This window comes from Vigna unguiculata, chromosome 8, assembly GCF_004118075.2.
Source record: "Vigna unguiculata cultivar IT97K-499-35 chromosome 8, ASM411807v1, whole genome shotgun sequence".
Taxonomy (NCBI): Eukaryota; Viridiplantae; Streptophyta; class Magnoliopsida; order Fabales; family Fabaceae; genus Vigna; species Vigna unguiculata.
Window position 1 is genome coordinate 29,090,903 of NC_040286.1, and position 17,306 is coordinate 29,108,208.

General features: G+C 28.4%; 1 protein-coding gene across 2 annotated transcripts; it reads left to right on the plus strand.

The window, feature by feature from the left end:
• The first annotated feature begins 6,178 nt into the window (after positions 1-6,178).
• On the plus strand, positions 6,179-10,775 carry LOC114193023 (potassium transporter 1). 2 transcript variants are annotated; one of them, XM_028082713.1, is made up of 9 exons: positions 6,179-6,403; positions 7,103-7,346; positions 7,534-7,779; positions 8,382-8,432; positions 8,508-8,768; positions 8,891-8,943; positions 9,029-9,143; positions 9,223-9,477; positions 9,573-10,775. In XM_028082713.1, the coding sequence occupies exons 1-9, from the start codon at positions 6,359-6,361 to the stop codon at positions 10,580-10,582; spliced, it is 2,280 nt and encodes a 759-aa protein (XP_027938514.1). In that variant the 5' UTR covers positions 6,179-6,358; the 3' UTR covers positions 10,583-10,775. The 2 variants fall into 2 exon arrangements, with proteins under 2 accessions (XP_027938514.1, XP_027938515.1); XM_028082714.1 differs by lacking the exon at positions 6,179-6,403 and having other exon boundaries at positions 7,287-7,346; positions 7,518-7,779.
• The last annotated feature ends 6,531 nt before the right edge of the window (positions 10,776-17,306 follow it).

Here is a 17,306-nt window from a genome sequence, read left to right on the forward strand (position 1 = left end):
AATCATACATTATGTAAAAGTGATATTTAAAGCCTTCATAAACAAAAAATAGTCAACAATCTTAACATACAAACCTAATAATTTCATATATTTTTAGTGTCAAGAATAAATGTAAATGTAAATCATACATTATGTAAAAGTGAGGAGATTTCATAGTCTTAAACTTTTTTATTAAAGATGGTATCATTCCTTATATAGATTGAATTCATATTTCATTAAAATTAAAATTCATCAATGTTTTCAATGACACTAAAATATCATAATTTAATTTTTTTTCACTTCTTTTCACTTTAGGAATAAATATGGTAATTTTAATTACAAGACCATTCTCACGTAAACACACCTGAAGCATTTCAACTACATGAGACACCTTCCATTATTGCGTTCCTTATTTTCCATTGAAACTCTACGACAAATCCACCACGTACATGTTCCAAATAATGTAAATTGTTTAAGAATTTATTTATTTAATATAATAAATTTTTTCTCATACAACTTATTGGCGTATTGTATTATAATGTATTGTTTTTATTTTATTAAATAATTAAATGAGTAAAATAATGCATGTGTATGTTGTATTTTCAGTCTACTCTTAATAATTAGCCGTTCCTTTCTTCTTTCTTGATTAATTCCTAATTATAAGCTTAAGGGAGTTTACACATTGAACATTGAAAGCAACAATTTGTAAATTTTTTTGAATCAAATCACACAATGATAGAAAATTGTGAGTTGTCCCTTTTATATTAGTTACGTGCTTAGTTGCTTTTTGTTGCTATTGACTATATTGTTTTGTTTATCCACCACTCTTTGATTTGAATCATTAATTAATGGGAGGTGATAGATAAAGTATGCAATCACCCTATTTGATTTGATTGGATTTGAATCATTGATGGAGGCCATGGATGAATGACAAATAAAATGAGTTAAGTTTATAAGATTTAAAAAATAATAATTAACGAAAGGTGTGTTATTATTATTTTTTCATTATTTTAGAATTTTTTTATTTTAGAAAATTTCAAAGGCACCTTAATAAGCTTTCTTAATGAACTTTAAATGTGATGTTGAATTCCTATTTAGAAAGAAAAATTATCAAATATTAGTGGTTTTCAGAAGGTAATACTTTTATTTATTTTTTCTATATTTTTATGCTAATATGTTTAGCGACTAAAATTTGTTTTTCATAAAAATATAAGAAGCTGCAATGTGATTTAACTAATAATTTATTTTCACCCTTATAAGTTGAATTTTTAAATTTTAAAAAATATTAAACATTTTCAAAATAAGCTTTTAAATATTTTATTCATAGTAGGTTTAATACTATTGTTTTGTCCTCATAGAATAATTATTTAATTTTATTTATTTATAACTCAAATTAGTTTCTATACTTAAAAAAAATGATTCTTTAAAGGTATCGTCATTTAGAGATGATAAGATGATATCTATTAATACAATAACCTATGTTTTATATTTTTATTGTTAAATCTAAAAGCCAAATGGAGAGAATGAAACACTAATCTAACTCAAACAATAAGAATATATGACTAAGTCAAAAATAAAAATGTTATTATAAATATAGGAAAAAAATACTATTAAATCTGGATAATATTAATAAAAATACGGTCCAATGATAATTAACCCTTAAACTAATGATATATATTTTCATATGCCAATAAAAAACCCTTAGAGTAACTCTCACGCCATTGTATTATTAGAAATAACATCCCGAAATGCAAATTCTTCCAACTCCAAACATAGCACCATCAAGGACAACAACTACATCAATTAGAGACAAAACCCAATTTTAAAACTTTTTTAATTACATCTTGCTAAATAACTAAAAAAATCAATGGTTAAAATTTAATTTAAAGGACATCCATTAATAATAAGTTTATATCTCCAAAACTAATCTACTAAAACGATTACTTTGAAGAAAATTTCAAAATTTCATCATTTTTTTTCATCGATAGTAGTATTATAGTTAGTATAAAAGTGTCTAATAATAACCCTTTTACAACAAATACAAACATAATTGTTATGTTCTAATTTGGTTTGAAGGAAAATATCAAAACTAAAACCACACAAAGTTCCTAAAAAAGTATATAAATGATTTTAATGTAGCAACCTATAAGTTCCACATATAAGATTACGTGATCCTTAATGTTATTATGTTATTACAAACAACATAAGATTTGGTTTGAATAAAGAGTTAAAAAAAGTTGATTTAACCTAGGAGTATATATATAGTGGGTGTTATGTTTTAAGATAGTGAGAGAATAAAGAAAGATTGGTTGGATAAGGTTGAAGGGTTCGTCAACTTCATTCGTGCGCCATGTTTGATAGGGTTATGTTATGTTATGTGAGATTTGAAGGTGAGTCATGAAAGTGGGGACCAAGCATTAATATTTGATATAGAAAGCACACCAAACAGTTCCAGAACTTCCTTTCTCAAATTCCTCTTCCATCTTTTCGTACATGCAATGTATCACCAATTATATATGTACTCTAAATTTTTTATTAGTTTTTTTTTGTGTGTTTTTCTTTGTTACACGTTAAAAATATACTGTATTAATATTTTAAATATTTTTTTAATATATTTTAAAACATTAAAATGAATGATATTTGATGTATTATGAAAAAAAATATTAAAAAAAATTTAATTCATGTAGAGTTTCACTTGTTTTTATCACAAACAAACCATAATGATTTCAAAGTAAAAGTAAAAGTCGTGAGTTATTAGGTTCAGAATTATTGAACAGTGTGTTTTTCTTTTCTTGTTTACAACAATCAATTATTAAGAAAAAGTAATATTTTAAGTTCGGAATGTTGACACCCTGTGACCTCTTGAACACTTAATTTTTTTTTTTGGTGAAAGTGTACATAAGAAGAAAAGATGAAATCTAAAGAAAAATTAATGTAAAAATTTATTGGGTGTTAAATATTATAACGTTGAAGAAAATAGGATGTGCGCTGGAATAAAATAATGTTAATTATTATATCATATGTACTTGTAAATAAATATTTTTATTAATTAACATGTTAACGTATTGTTTACAATATATAACCATCAATTAAACTCTTTTGGCAGTTATCTTAAAAATTTTAAAAATTATGTTTAAGATAATTTTTTCATTAGAGCAAAGTGTTAGTAAATTAAATCATTAAATATAATATTACAAGAAAATCTTTAAACAATGACTAATTTTAGTAACAAAAAATAATTAATTATTATACTGACAAATTTAAAAACTAATTATAAACTTAAAATGATAATTAAAATAGTTTAAAAATTTATAATTATTCTCTAAATTGATAATTAAAATAGTATCTATTATGAATTGGTCTCTAAATTGGTTTTGGTTACAAAAGAAATTTACTTTTAATTAAAAAGTTGATCTTTAGATATAGTTTTTGTCACTAACATCAATCATTATTTAAGAGTTTTCTAAAATTTGTACCTTGGTTCTAATATATTTTTTAATTTTACTTTTTACTTGTTCTCTAATTTTTTTTGTCAAAAAAATTATTTTCTTATGTGAAATATTTTTAATTTTTTTTTCTTTTTGATTCCTAAATTTTTAATATATATTTTCGTTGGACAATAAGTGCGAAGTTAACATATATAGTTAGTGTAACAATAAAGATCAAATACAAAAGTAATTTGTTTAGAGTTAAAAGAAAAAACAAAAAAAGTGATTAAAAGTGAAAAATAAAAATTAAAACATAATTTAGGAATGAAAAACATATATTGTTTAAGTCTATTCTTAATATAATATTTTACTTTTGAGTTCTTTAATTATTGCCAAAAAGAATAATGATTAATAAAATCATTTTTATTACAATATTTTGTTATGTGATGCTGAAATCCAATAATTAGCTGATATTGTAAAATAATAGTAAAAGTTTCGTTGTCTTCAATTATATAGCCAATAAATAAGTTGTTCTTGCCCCAAGATTCCAAAATATGTTGACTTGTTACTATCAATCACTTGTGAAAGGTCACTCACCCTATTGTTGGTGAATGATAAAATCAATGGATACATGAAATTTCAATTCTCTTTTCATTTCTTCAAGCACATATTTAGACGATCACAACAACAAAAGAAAGGGAGAGGATACAAATTATAGCATATAATTATGTTTTTTGGCACATAATTGATAGAGGTTATGTTTCAGCCATTAAATACCTCTCTCCACCATAGAAAAAAAATGTCAAATTATTATTGTTATCAAATATTACAAACTATGGAAACGAATTTTGGATCACATAACATTCAATTGCATGTGCAGTCAGAGAAATATATGTACATGGGTGATTCTATAGTTCTTGAAAATCATAAGGTCCACACATTTCTTTAGTATCTCATTAATGAATCATAAATGTATGGTGATTATTTTTTTTCATAACCATGTTTCAAAAAATCTTTAAATGTTTTTATTGAACATTATGGTAAAGATAAGATGATTTTATGCTATATGTGAGTGACTTATTTTATAAACCGATTTTGTAAAGTTAAATTAAGTTTAAAGTTCACTTTTTAAAATGACATGAGTCATTTAAAGTCTATCATATTGAGATTTGATTATTGGATTTATAGTGTCACTTGTTGTCGAAATATCCACTACTTTTTAATCCTATAATATTTGAGATGTGTAAAAGAAGTTTATCATAGTCTAAAAATAAGACAATTTCAGTAGATACAAATCTCATGCTATAAATCAATTTAATAAAATAATTGAGTTAGACTTTCCCTTCATAAGAATTTTAAAGATGCTTTTATTATCTTCTTTGATATATTGTCAATATATTATTTTCACTAATCCCTTAATTAGTGCTCTAAATATATGGTTATTCACAATACCTATGAATATTTACATATTTTTGAAGTGTGAATAGAGAAGGAACCTGCATAAATGAGATGATGAAGCACAAAAGGAGAAGTGTATACAATTGGTGAAGGTAAAGAGAGTTTTAGAAGTGTTCTTAGAATCTTATGTGGTTCTGTATTTTGGTAGGTTGTAAACATCACAACCTAGGTGCCTAATTCAGGTTGGCCAGAAGTTGTTCTTAACTAGAAATGAAGGGGTTTTCTCTAAGTTCACTTCAATTGTGGAAATTTGCAGCCTCAAAAGCTGTGTTTTTGGTGGAAAACTTTGCTCTTTTCTATTATTGGATGTGATCACAAGGTCAATGAAGACCAGACATTCATCTACTTCCATGTTCCTAGTTTATTATCAAGATGCCCCACTTGGAAAAATTTAAGTCGGTTCAATTACCCTTCCCATCCCTACCCTATCATATCATAATTATATTTTCATTATTCCCACAAGTTTCAGAAACAAAACATCTCAGTTTAATATCTCTTAAATGTTCCAAAGTTGGGTTTTGGAGGAAAAGAAAAAGAGTAAAAATTCATTTCTGAAAAAATGGTCCCTCTTTTTCTTTAAATCTCCACTACCAAACATTGACTAAGTAAACTTGCTAGCACAGACAATTGACAAAACTTGGTGATAATAAATTACCTTTGACAATCTTTTACCAATGGATGGTTTCTTCAAATGTTATGTTCTTTAGTTTGTGTGTCTGAAAAAAAGAATCCATATAGTGAATATCTCCTCTCAAAAAAGATTATCTATTGTAAGGAATACCCGTGATGTGAAGAAGAAAAAAAAATGTTAGATCGTTGTCTGTTATACCTATCTTTTAAGAATCGTTCCCCATTTCTATTTTACTTACATTACATAGGCTGGAACTATGCCACTTCTAAGAAAATCATAGTTTACAATTATGAAATGAAAATGGCAGTTACTTGAAACAAGGAAAAAGACATGTACCAAATCAAAAAACCTACGAGTATCTTGTACCAAAAAATACCTATAAGTACCCAACAATAGAGCTAACTATTGAATTTCTGTTCAGGTTTGAAGATGAGAGGAGATTTATATTTGTTGGTTAGGGTTAGAAATTAATCTCAAGATAGTTACTGTAAGAATGGTCCTTTTCTATAAGTTACTTCAATTAGTTTTACACAATCACTTAAACTAATGTTCACTTAATGTGAAAGTTACTGTTCATAGTTAGTATTTGAACAGAAAATAAGTTGTTTACCATTCATTTTGAGGGGTGTGGGGAAGGTGTTAGGTTGGTTAATAAGTCCACCAATAGAGAGTAAAAGAGCATTGAATGCATTTTGCAACTTCTTTGGACACACACACCACTTGCATTTTCTACTACTTCAGTTCTTCTACTGTTCATTTCCTTCATTCTCCATCTTTTATTTCTATATATTATTCCCTGTCTCATCATAACTGACCTCATCTTTGCTTCTGAGTCATTCTCACTTTTCCTTCTCTTTCAGCCATGAACCCATCTGAAGAATTTCTGGAACATGGAATGTCTCAGCAGGTACTCTTTTCTTAATTTTTAGCAGTCTATGTACTGAAGGAACTGTCACCCTTCAATACTTTCATGAATAACTGATCCATTTCTACATCATGGTCATTATTCAGTGAATGTCTTCATTTTTTTTCCTATGTAGTTTAAACTGTCTTTTGAGCTAAACGGGGTTTTGTTACTTTTGTCTGTTGTGTTGAAAACTAATAAGATGTTACTTGTATTCATTGTGTTTCCATAAGGTGTATAAGAAGGACATTGCCATGTTCTGCTTGGGATTTTAAAGCCACAGTGTCCTTTTCTTGATGTCTCCTTTTAATTTTTTACTGGTTTTTCTGGCATTACATCTCATCCATTTTAAACTATTTGTACTTTATGGTTGAGCTTATAGAGGTTGATGTGATGAGCTGCTTCTTATCTCTGTTTATTTCATTTCTTCAATTTTTCACATTTGATTAACGTTGGTGTTTCTGAGTTATGGAGAATGTTGGTCAGAGCAGGTTTAATTAGGGAGGAATCTCAATTCTAGCATTTCTCTTTTGAAATTGAAAACATGATAAATTTGATGTTGCTCTGACATCTGCTCATGATATACTCAGAAGTTCATAGAATGCTTGAATAGAAATTTTGTTTACTTTGTGATATTGGCTAGGGTTAAAAGTGTGTAGTAGTGTATATCACTAATTTCTTATGCTTGGCTTCATGTATCAGAATTTAAAGAGAACTTCCTGTGCAACTGTGCTCACTCTGGCTTACCAAAGTCTTGGAATAGTTTATGGTGACCTCAGTACTTCTCCTCTTTATGTTTACAAGACCACATTTTCAGGGAAATTGAGACTCAAAGAAAATGATGAGGAGATTTTTGGCGTGCTTTCGCTTATCATCTGGACATTTACCATCACTGCTCTCTTCAAATATGTTTTCATTGTGATGTCTGCTGATGATAATGGAGAAGGTAAAGTCTTGAATCATGATCACGATTAGCACAATTTATATATTAGCAGAGTAATATTTTAGGATTAATTCACCTGTGAGTTACTACCACTTTTTGCTTTACAACAGAACTGTAAAAAACCTCTTGCTCCATGAACATCTAAGGTGATTAGTTAAATGTTTTTAGAATCAGTGGTTCACTTGTGCAGGAGGAACTTTTGCATTATACTCACTTCTCTGCCGGCATGCAAAACTAAGTATCTTACCTAATCAGCAAGCTACGGATGAGAAATTATCTGCTTATACCACACAAGATTCTGAAGAAACATGGCTTTCTTCTCATTTGAAGTTGTTCATTGAAAAGCACCCAAGGTTCCAAAAAGGACTGTTGATCTTTGTTCTGCTAGGAACCTGTATGACAATTGGTGATGGTGTGATTACACCTGCAATATCAGGTAGTTGATCAAGAGCAGCCATGAGCTTCTATAAGAACACATGAAGTATGTCATCCATCATTGACTTTGTTATAGTTACATGACTGCATCCCTTATAAATACTAGCTTTATGTCATTGCTCATTTCTAAAGTTATTATTCTTGTTAATTTTATCATCACATGTTTCAGAGTAAATGTTGTATTGTTTACCGAAAATGTGCCATGAGTCATTGTGTACAAACTTCTCAACAAATACTTATAGGAGACAAACTTAATAAATGGAATCAAATTTTTCTCACAAGTTCAAACTTAATGAATGGAATTAAATATTTCTCACATTTCTAAAGTTTGAAGTTTTAGACTTTGAGAACAGAAACCTTACAGTACGTTCAGTTAGAAACTTACAATTCTAATGTTTCTTAGTAAAAGGAAATTACAATTACATTGCATCTCCAGAGGTTTATGCCACATCACCATGTTCTTGGATCTTTATTTTTCTCTTTTAAATTTAGTTTACTTATCGTGAGATTATGAGTTGTTGGTTCAGGAGTTTATATTTGTACAAACATCTTGATTATTTGTTTCTCCTTTGAATCTATGACACTCCTTGTGTCTGCTTTCAGTTTTTTCAGCAGTTTCTGGAGTTCAAGTTAAGATCAAAGAACTCCATGACAGTAAGCCCACCAAGCATATCTTTCACAATCTTTATTTCTATCCACACTTTTTAAAACTCTACATTATTTATGCAGATTATGTTGTCATAATCTCGTGTGTCATTTTAGTGGTACTTTTCTCCATTCAACATCATGGGACACATAGAGTTGCTTTCATGTTTGCCCCAGTAGTTGCTGCATGGCTTTTGTGTATAAGTGGTATTGGTATCTACAACATATTCCACTGGAACCGGCAAATATACCGTGCACTTTCTCCATTCTACATGTTGAAGTTCCTCAAAACCACTGGCCTTGAAGGTTGGATGTCACTAGGTGGAGTTGTGCTTTCAATCACAGGTACGTATATATACGTATATGATATAGTATTTTATACATTTTTCTCATAAGCATCTATATATAGTTAATTTTATTAACAGCTAGAGTGTAGTGGGATTAATCTTCCTGTGATACTGTCTCAGGAGTGGAGGCAATGTATGCTGCTTTGGGTCATTTTTCTGCACTCTCAATAAAGGTAAATAGAGATTTGAGAGTATAGATAAATGAATTAACTATGTTCAAAACGATAAATGCTTTTAACAGACACCCTTAAATCTCAGGTAGCTTTCACATGTCTAGTGTATCCGTGCCTGATTTTTGCATACATGGGAGAGGCTGCATTTCTCTCTAAGCATCATCATGCTATTCAGGACAGTTTCTACAAAGCCATACCAGGCAAGAAATTATTTCAAGAAACAACAAGCTTCAATGTTATTTACAGCCTCTGATGTAATTGGGCTACTATTTTCTGCAGAAACTGTATTTTGGCCAGTTTTCATAGTTGCAACTTTTGCGGCCATTGTTGGAAGTCAAGCAGTGATTTCTGCCACCTTTTCCATTGTAAGCCAGTGTTGCGCATTGAATTGTTTTCCTCCGGTTAAGATTGTTCACACTTCAAGCAGAATATATGGACAGATTTATGTCCCAGAAGTGAATTGGATACTAATGTGTCTTTGTTTAGCTGTCACAATTGGCCTTAGGGATATAGACATGATGGGTCATGCATATGGTAAACTTCTTTTCCACTATGTTTTCTCATGGTATTTGAAGTATATGTAATGTAATGTAATGTGAGTTCTAACCATTTTGCTTGGTCTTCTGCAGGGCTGGCTATAACCACTGTAATGTTTGTGACAACATGCTTGATGACACTAGTAATGGTCATTGTTTGGAAGCAGGGAATAATAAAAGCCATTATATTTTTGGTACTGTTTGGATCAATTGAACTGCTTTACATCTCAGCTTCTTACTGCAAAATACCTGAAGGAGGATGGATCCCCCTTGTGCTATCTTTTGCTTTTATGAGTGTAATGTTCACATGGAACTATGGAACAATGAAGAAACATGAATTTGATGTGGAGAATAAGGTTTCAATGAGCAAGATACTGTCCTTAGGACCTTGCTTAGGCATGGTCCGTGTCCCAGGAATAGGAATCATTTTCAGTAATCTGGCTTCAGGTGTCCCTGCTATTTTTGGTCACTTTGTCACAAACTTGCCAGCATTCCATCAGGTGTTAGTTTTTGTTTGTGTCAAATCAGTTCAAGTCCCTTGTGTCAGTGACAATGAACGGTTGATCATTAGCAGAATTGGCCCAAAGGAGTACCGAATGTTCTGTTGCATTGTCAGGTATGGTTACAAAGATCTGCAACAAGAAAACTACAATTTTGAGAATAAACTGGTAAGTGCAATAATCCAATTTGTAGAAATAGAAGAGAGTGATCCTGCACCAACCCCAGAAGAATTGTGTATGGATGGTGGAAACTTAAGTATGGAACACCTTGCTGTTTCACCACACACTTTGAATAATTCATGTTACATAGAGAAAAGCTTCCCATTTTCATGTGTTTTACGTGTGAAGAAGAATGAAAATGATCATCTCCAAGAGTCTCCTTATAAAGATGAATCTATGCAGATTTTAAGAGCGAAGGAGTCTGGTGTTACCTATATACTTGGTCATTCCTATGCAGAGGCAAAGAAATCATCCTCTATTCTAAAGAAATTTGCCATTGATGTTGTTTACGCTTTTCTGAGCAAAAATTGCAGAGACCCTGATGTTTACTTGAACGTAGCACATACTTCTCTGCTAGAAGTTGGTATGGTTTACCATGTCTAGCTCTAACAATTTCAATTTGCTTATAAGAACATAGTCATTTTTGTAAATGTTGTTGGTTAAGAAAACATTGACAGTGACTTCTGCAAAGATGTTATCCAGATGTATCAGTTGTAGATTTTACACCATTGAACTCTAGGTGTTCATGATTCTGTATCTAAGAAACCAATTTAAAAATTTGTTTCATACAAGAAAAGTAGAATACACACAGGTACATACTTATGTAATACTTATAATATTATTCTACATTCTTAAGGCATGTTCTGTATAGCCCCAAAATACACACTGTATCAGCTTGTATAATTCCTCTAGTTTTCTCTTTATTAGCACAGTTGACACTTCCAACTATCAAAATCCAACTCCAATATTATAATTTTTCAAAGTAAATAAATAATTTCCATAAAGAATTATCACGTAATTAATACTATACCCTACTGAGGGTCTTCACAAAAAATTAACTTAGAAATGACTTCTATTTGTACCTTACGATTCCAAATAATATCAACAAAACGATATGGATCAAGTTTCCCCTTTTGACTTTTGCTGCTTTAGAGTTTCCCTGATGAACTAACAGAAATTCTCTTCATTCTACTCGATATTGAAAATTATAAATAAAGTATTTATATGAATGTAAGTACATCACTCGTTACAAATTTGTTCGAATCTTATACACAAGTATGGAACTTCGTATTTACATTCAATTTACATTATGATGTGGCAAACATAAACCAACAAGACAAACATGTTGCATATAAGTTAACAAGAACAATGATACTATAACTCCTATTTTTTTTATTGACATCTTTTATTCACTGGCGTGACTTAGTGTGAATCATTAATTAATGTATCACTATCTTTTTTTTTTGAAAAAAATAATAATTCATACTAAGTCACGTTAATAACAAAATAAAGAAGTTAAAAAATAGAGTCAAAATATAACTTTACTAACAATAATTATTTTTTAGCCATAATGTGAGGAACTCTAATAAAAAAAAAGACTTTGTAAGATTATATTGTATAAGAATTATGATATTTGTACAATTTCTTTTGATAACGTTCGATAAAATTTTCTTTTTAACACATCCAAACTTTTTTCTTTCACATCATATCAAACTTTATTTTCGTCCATTTAAGTATTATCAGGAATGTATTGTAAAAAGCTTATCAACAAAACTTTGTTACAAAATAATTTATTATACAAGGATTATGATACTTTGACGAAGACTGATTTTTAGGAAACACAGTGATTATTTTTTTCTAAACTACTTTTTCGTGCTTCATCTTATTAGTAAAATTCATTTTAATCTTTTATCCATTAAATTTGTTAGTCCTTTATTTAAATGCCATCCAACATATTCTTCGGTTAGTTTAAGGTTAACGTCATTTATGACATATAAGGCTAAAGTGAAAATGTATAAAGAAAATTAATCAAAATGAAATTTACTAAGGTACATACTAAAACAAAGTTTGTCCTTAGTTTTGCGAAGCCTAATCTTAAAATGGTTCCTTTTTATTAAATCCAGATCTCTCACCTTGGGTCTATAATACAGAGAACTGGGTCACCCAACATGAAAAAAATAATAATAAAACAATGGAAGGATAAAGTAGGTTCCTTATTCTTGTAACCATATTGTTTCGTCTTTCAAATATAAAAAAAAAATTAATTAAGATCCAAATTTCATGATAAATATTTGAATATTTTTAATTGACTCTGTACTAAGTTTTTATTTATTTTTTAAGTAATAAAAAATTTATATTTTTAATTATGTTTTTGCCATTAATTTTTTTGGTTAACCTAATGAATTAGTTGTTATTTTGTCCCATACGTGTTAATAAATGTGAGGGTATGTGATTAACCTAATGGTATTGTATTTAATGTAATAATAGTGGTGACATTAAAACAGTATATTGCATGCTAAAAGTGATAATGTGAATGTCATGGGAATACATAGTTATCTTTTCTACAGTATTAATATCAATAAAAAAATTATAACCGTATAAATATCCAATAAAAATATCAAATAACAATTAGATTAAAATTAAATAATTATAACAAAGAGTAAGATTATCACATGCATATCTTATAAATAAGTCATGAAATCAAGAAATAAAAGTTAATATTTTTTTTTGAACTAACTAATAAATTAAAAGTGTATTAATAATTTAAAATGAAAAAAAATGAGGTGTGTATATTGAGATAGGTAAAATGACATGACAAACATATAATTATTCATTTGTTTTCATACTTAATTTACAAAGTCAATTATATTATTCATATACATACTTATACATATTTAATACAAAACGTTAAAATAAGACGATTTCAAATAGGACAATGATATTTTGACTACTAAATTTTGACAATTTTTTTTACAATATAAGGTGTCATTTTTTTAAGTGATTTTGGAATATTGAAAATGAGAAAATGAAAAAAATTAAAAACCACTTAAAAAATGACACATAAAATTGTAAAAAAAAAGTTGTCAAAATTTAGTAGTCAAAAAATTATTTTTCTTCCAAATATTATATGCGAGAACAAATTTACTTGTCATGACAGGTCATGGTAGGTGTTGTATTTTTAATACATTATGATTTTAACTACACGTTTTTTTTAAATGTTATTTTCTTAGCAAATCGAAATATATATATATATATATATATATATATATATATATTATCTTTTTTTTGTTATAATTGTTGGGTTTTTAAATCCTCTCACACTAATAATAGGAAATAACTTTGTTTTTAACTATATCTGTGATCTTTGGTTGATTTTATAAAATAAGAAAGTGAAAGCTTTGTTTTCATATTTATTAAAAAATATTTGTATATTAAGTTTGCGAAATCGTAAACTAAGTATTTAAAAATCACTTAAACTAATTCTAATTTATTGACTACATACAAAAAATTATACAAATTCTATTAAATAATAAACAAAAAAACTCATGTCTTTTTTACATTGATTCTTAATTGATTGATGGCGTAAAAATCTATACACATTTACACAGGAGATTTTATAAGTTTGAAGGTATTTAAATACATGGAAATTAAATTGAATTGATATCATTTTAAAATATTTTATTTGAATAAGAAAAATTAAATTTATTAATTTCATTTTTTGTTTAAATAAAGTATTTTAATTAATAAATGAAAAGTTGTTTAAATATTAAATAGTTATTAATACTTTAAAAATATTAACATTGATTATATTTTTTTAACTGACGCTTTTTTTATTGATGTTAGTTGAAATTGTTTTTAGTTAGTATCAATCACAATAATTTTAACTAATATAATTCAGGGTTATGAGACTAATTTGATTTTTTCTTGACTTTTCAATCGAAAAACTCTCATAGTTGACATTAAAAAAAAAAATTCTAGTTAATATTAGTAAAACGTTTTCCTAGTTAACAATTGGAAAAAATCTTCACAAACTATCGACCAAAATAAAAATAAAAATAACATAAGTTTTGTTGATAAATAAAAATAATCACTATAAATATCAATAAGAAAATAACCACGAAAAATGTCAATTGAAAAAATCTAATTCGTCAAAATTTAATTTCCCTAACATTGATAGAAAAAGTTCAAACTAATATCAAACGAGGAATAATTGTGGTTTAAAAAACAAATCCTAACAACGTAAATTAACATGAATAAACAGTCCTTCCTTGATTTTGGTTAGAAAATTCTAGCTAGATTTGATTGAAAAATAACCTTAACTTATATTGTTAAAAAAATAACACTAATTGATATTAGTTGAAAACAAATGGACATAAATTGAAAAAAAAAAGAAAGTGTTCGACAAAGTTAAAAGTCACTGTTAATATTGACCAAAAGAATCTTGACTATTGGTTGTAAATAACTCTAAACTAACATAGGTTATTATATATAAATCTCAATCAAACTAACAATATTTCAACTTAATCAAAATTAAGATTAGGAAAAAATTCAAAAATTTCACTTTTTAAAATATTCAATAACGAATGACAAAATAAATCTTACAAATCTTATATATTAAAATTTGGTTATATGGCTGTACAACTCGAAATCCTTATCGTATTAATATAAATAAAAATTAAATTATTTATATTACCGTATAAACTTTGTACAAGTTTAATTAAATATAAAAAAAAGAAACTCACCGGTCCAATTATAATGTGTTTTTAAAATATTGTCTTCTTTGAAGTATTTGAGCCCGTCACAAAGATATGTTAGAAGGTGAAAAAAGAATAAAATATTTAAATTTCGCTTGATCTCAAATCCTAAACGATATGGAGTTTATTGTGGGTAAAAAAAAACAACATCAATTAGAATGAGAAATTGCATTAAAATTTATCATCTAAACTTTCCAAAATATTACTCCACACCAATGTCACAATAACATATTGAATAAAACAATCACATTATTTTTTATATATTCATCTTACCTATGAATTTAACAGAAAAAAAAAGAAAAATGTGTTAGAGGATATGTTGTTTGCATTTCTTACATCATCAACGTACTTTTTTTTTGTGTGGAGAAATATGTACTAAGATTTGGATATTAAACAGCCTGCAAGGCTTGAAAGTGGGGCTATATAAAGATTGTTAATAGTTATGCATGTTCCATATTCATTATTGTAACAACACCATTGATGTGTTGACCTAGTTTTCAAATTCAATGTGTACATGCTATCCAACTACACACCTCCAACCGCTCAATAAATGTTCACAGAATTATTGCTGTCATGGGATATTCACAACAACTCCCAAATGCTCATGAGCTCTACACCTCTTCCCTCCTATTCACGACATTCACATATCCACTTTTTCGTGGTAGATTAAGTATAATTTTAGTCTTTTAAATACAAAATCAGAATTTGATTATGTTCTAAACTTTGATATATTTTAATATTTAAAGCTAAAAATTGAATGGATATAATTATTTTAATCTAACTGGGTCAACTTCTTTTATATGTTAAACAATATTTTAGTATAACATTTGACTCTTATGCATCAAATGAGATGTACAGTTCTACAACTAATCTGAAAATGAATGAATATAGTTATTTTAATCTAACTGTGTCAAATATTTTATATGTTAAACGATATTTTAAGATGACATTTGAACTAGAACATATCATAATATATACATTCAAACATTAATCTAAAACATCTTTACATCAAAAAAAGTTTACACATTTATATTAGAAGGAATATATATTCACTTTAAAATTTGAGAACCAAACTCAACTAAAGTTTGGAACAAAGACAAATTTTAATTTTGGCTCCAAATTTAGGGACTAAAAATGTATATATTTTACCTTTTCTTCTTGTTTCTCTAAGTCTCTCGAAGTTGATGTGATTTAGAGACTTTTTATAATATGCTGGCTCTACTTTTTCCATTTTCCGAGTTAGAACTAAAGGAATGATGAGATGAGCTACCTAACCCAAGAGAAAAAACACATACGTTGTTTCCTAAAAGTTGGTAGTGTGATGGTGAAGAGAACGGAATGCCATAATTTAATATCTGAATTTTAAGGTTTTGAACGAATACTTTAAGAACAATGTTTCTTATTACTTTCACGTTCTTCACCTAAAGCATAGGACTATAGATTCAGCAGTACCAATCTACATCAGTTTCACACTTTCGGTTGTGGAATGGGTGGTGATTTTAGTCCATGGAAGGAGTAGAAAGTAAGAAAAAGAACCAAGGTTTCTGAAGGGGCTCTGAGACAACATAATTATTCGAGAAAAAAAATGTAGACATCATAGGATCTTATTTGGTATGCTGTAGTTATCACCACCTTTCCTTGTGAATATTTTCACCCTCCCATGAACTTGTCTATAATGGAATACATTTTCCTACCTCCTTTGTCCTCTCTTTTCATTGCTTCACAAGCAAAGAAATAGCCAAATGCCACAAGAGTTGCACTTCTCAAATGATGAAAAAAATAAAAAGGCAACCATAACCATGGAAGCTTGCATTTTGTGGTTTTTACCAGGCTGACACATATAGATCGGTACCAATGAATTGTGAACATGTTCATATAAAAGATCAGAACATCACTTTTAACCAAAAATCTTAAGACAATAGGTTTATGAATCCTTCTGCTTCTCATCTTTATCTGATGTGAAACTTTACAGTCACTTGAATTCTTAACATGCATTATCCAATGACACTCCTTCCCATGAGTTAAGACAATCTAAGAGATGTAACTTGCAAGTATGAAAGAGAGTTATGTGAGAACTTCATAACCAGTTTGGTATACAAAGTAGTTTAATTTTTGGCCACGTGTATAGTGAACAGAAAATCTGAATTGAATAAGGGTCAAGAGTGGACATGAATCAAAAGTAGAAATTAATGAGACAGGACAAGCATATACTCACCAAGGCCAAAATAACCTCACTTGGAAAACTTTTGCAGCATTGGTGAACCATTAAACCTCAAAGATATGACAGTATAACAAATTAGAAAGCAAGAAATCTCACCCCGAAAAAGATTAATCTAAAATCAAAAGCATTAGAGTAGAGTAAATTTGACCAAAGAATTTAAGGTTGTACCTAACATGGCACTCTAAGTGCAGCTATCACATACTATAGAGCTGCCATCAAGCCCAAGTAATCTCCCATCCCCCATAAAATTTGTCACAAAGAAATCATAATGAGTCTTTATAGCAAAGTGCATTAAAGTAGTGTGAAATGTCCAGAGTATCCTTATCAAGATCATTGTCACCCTCATCTGCAT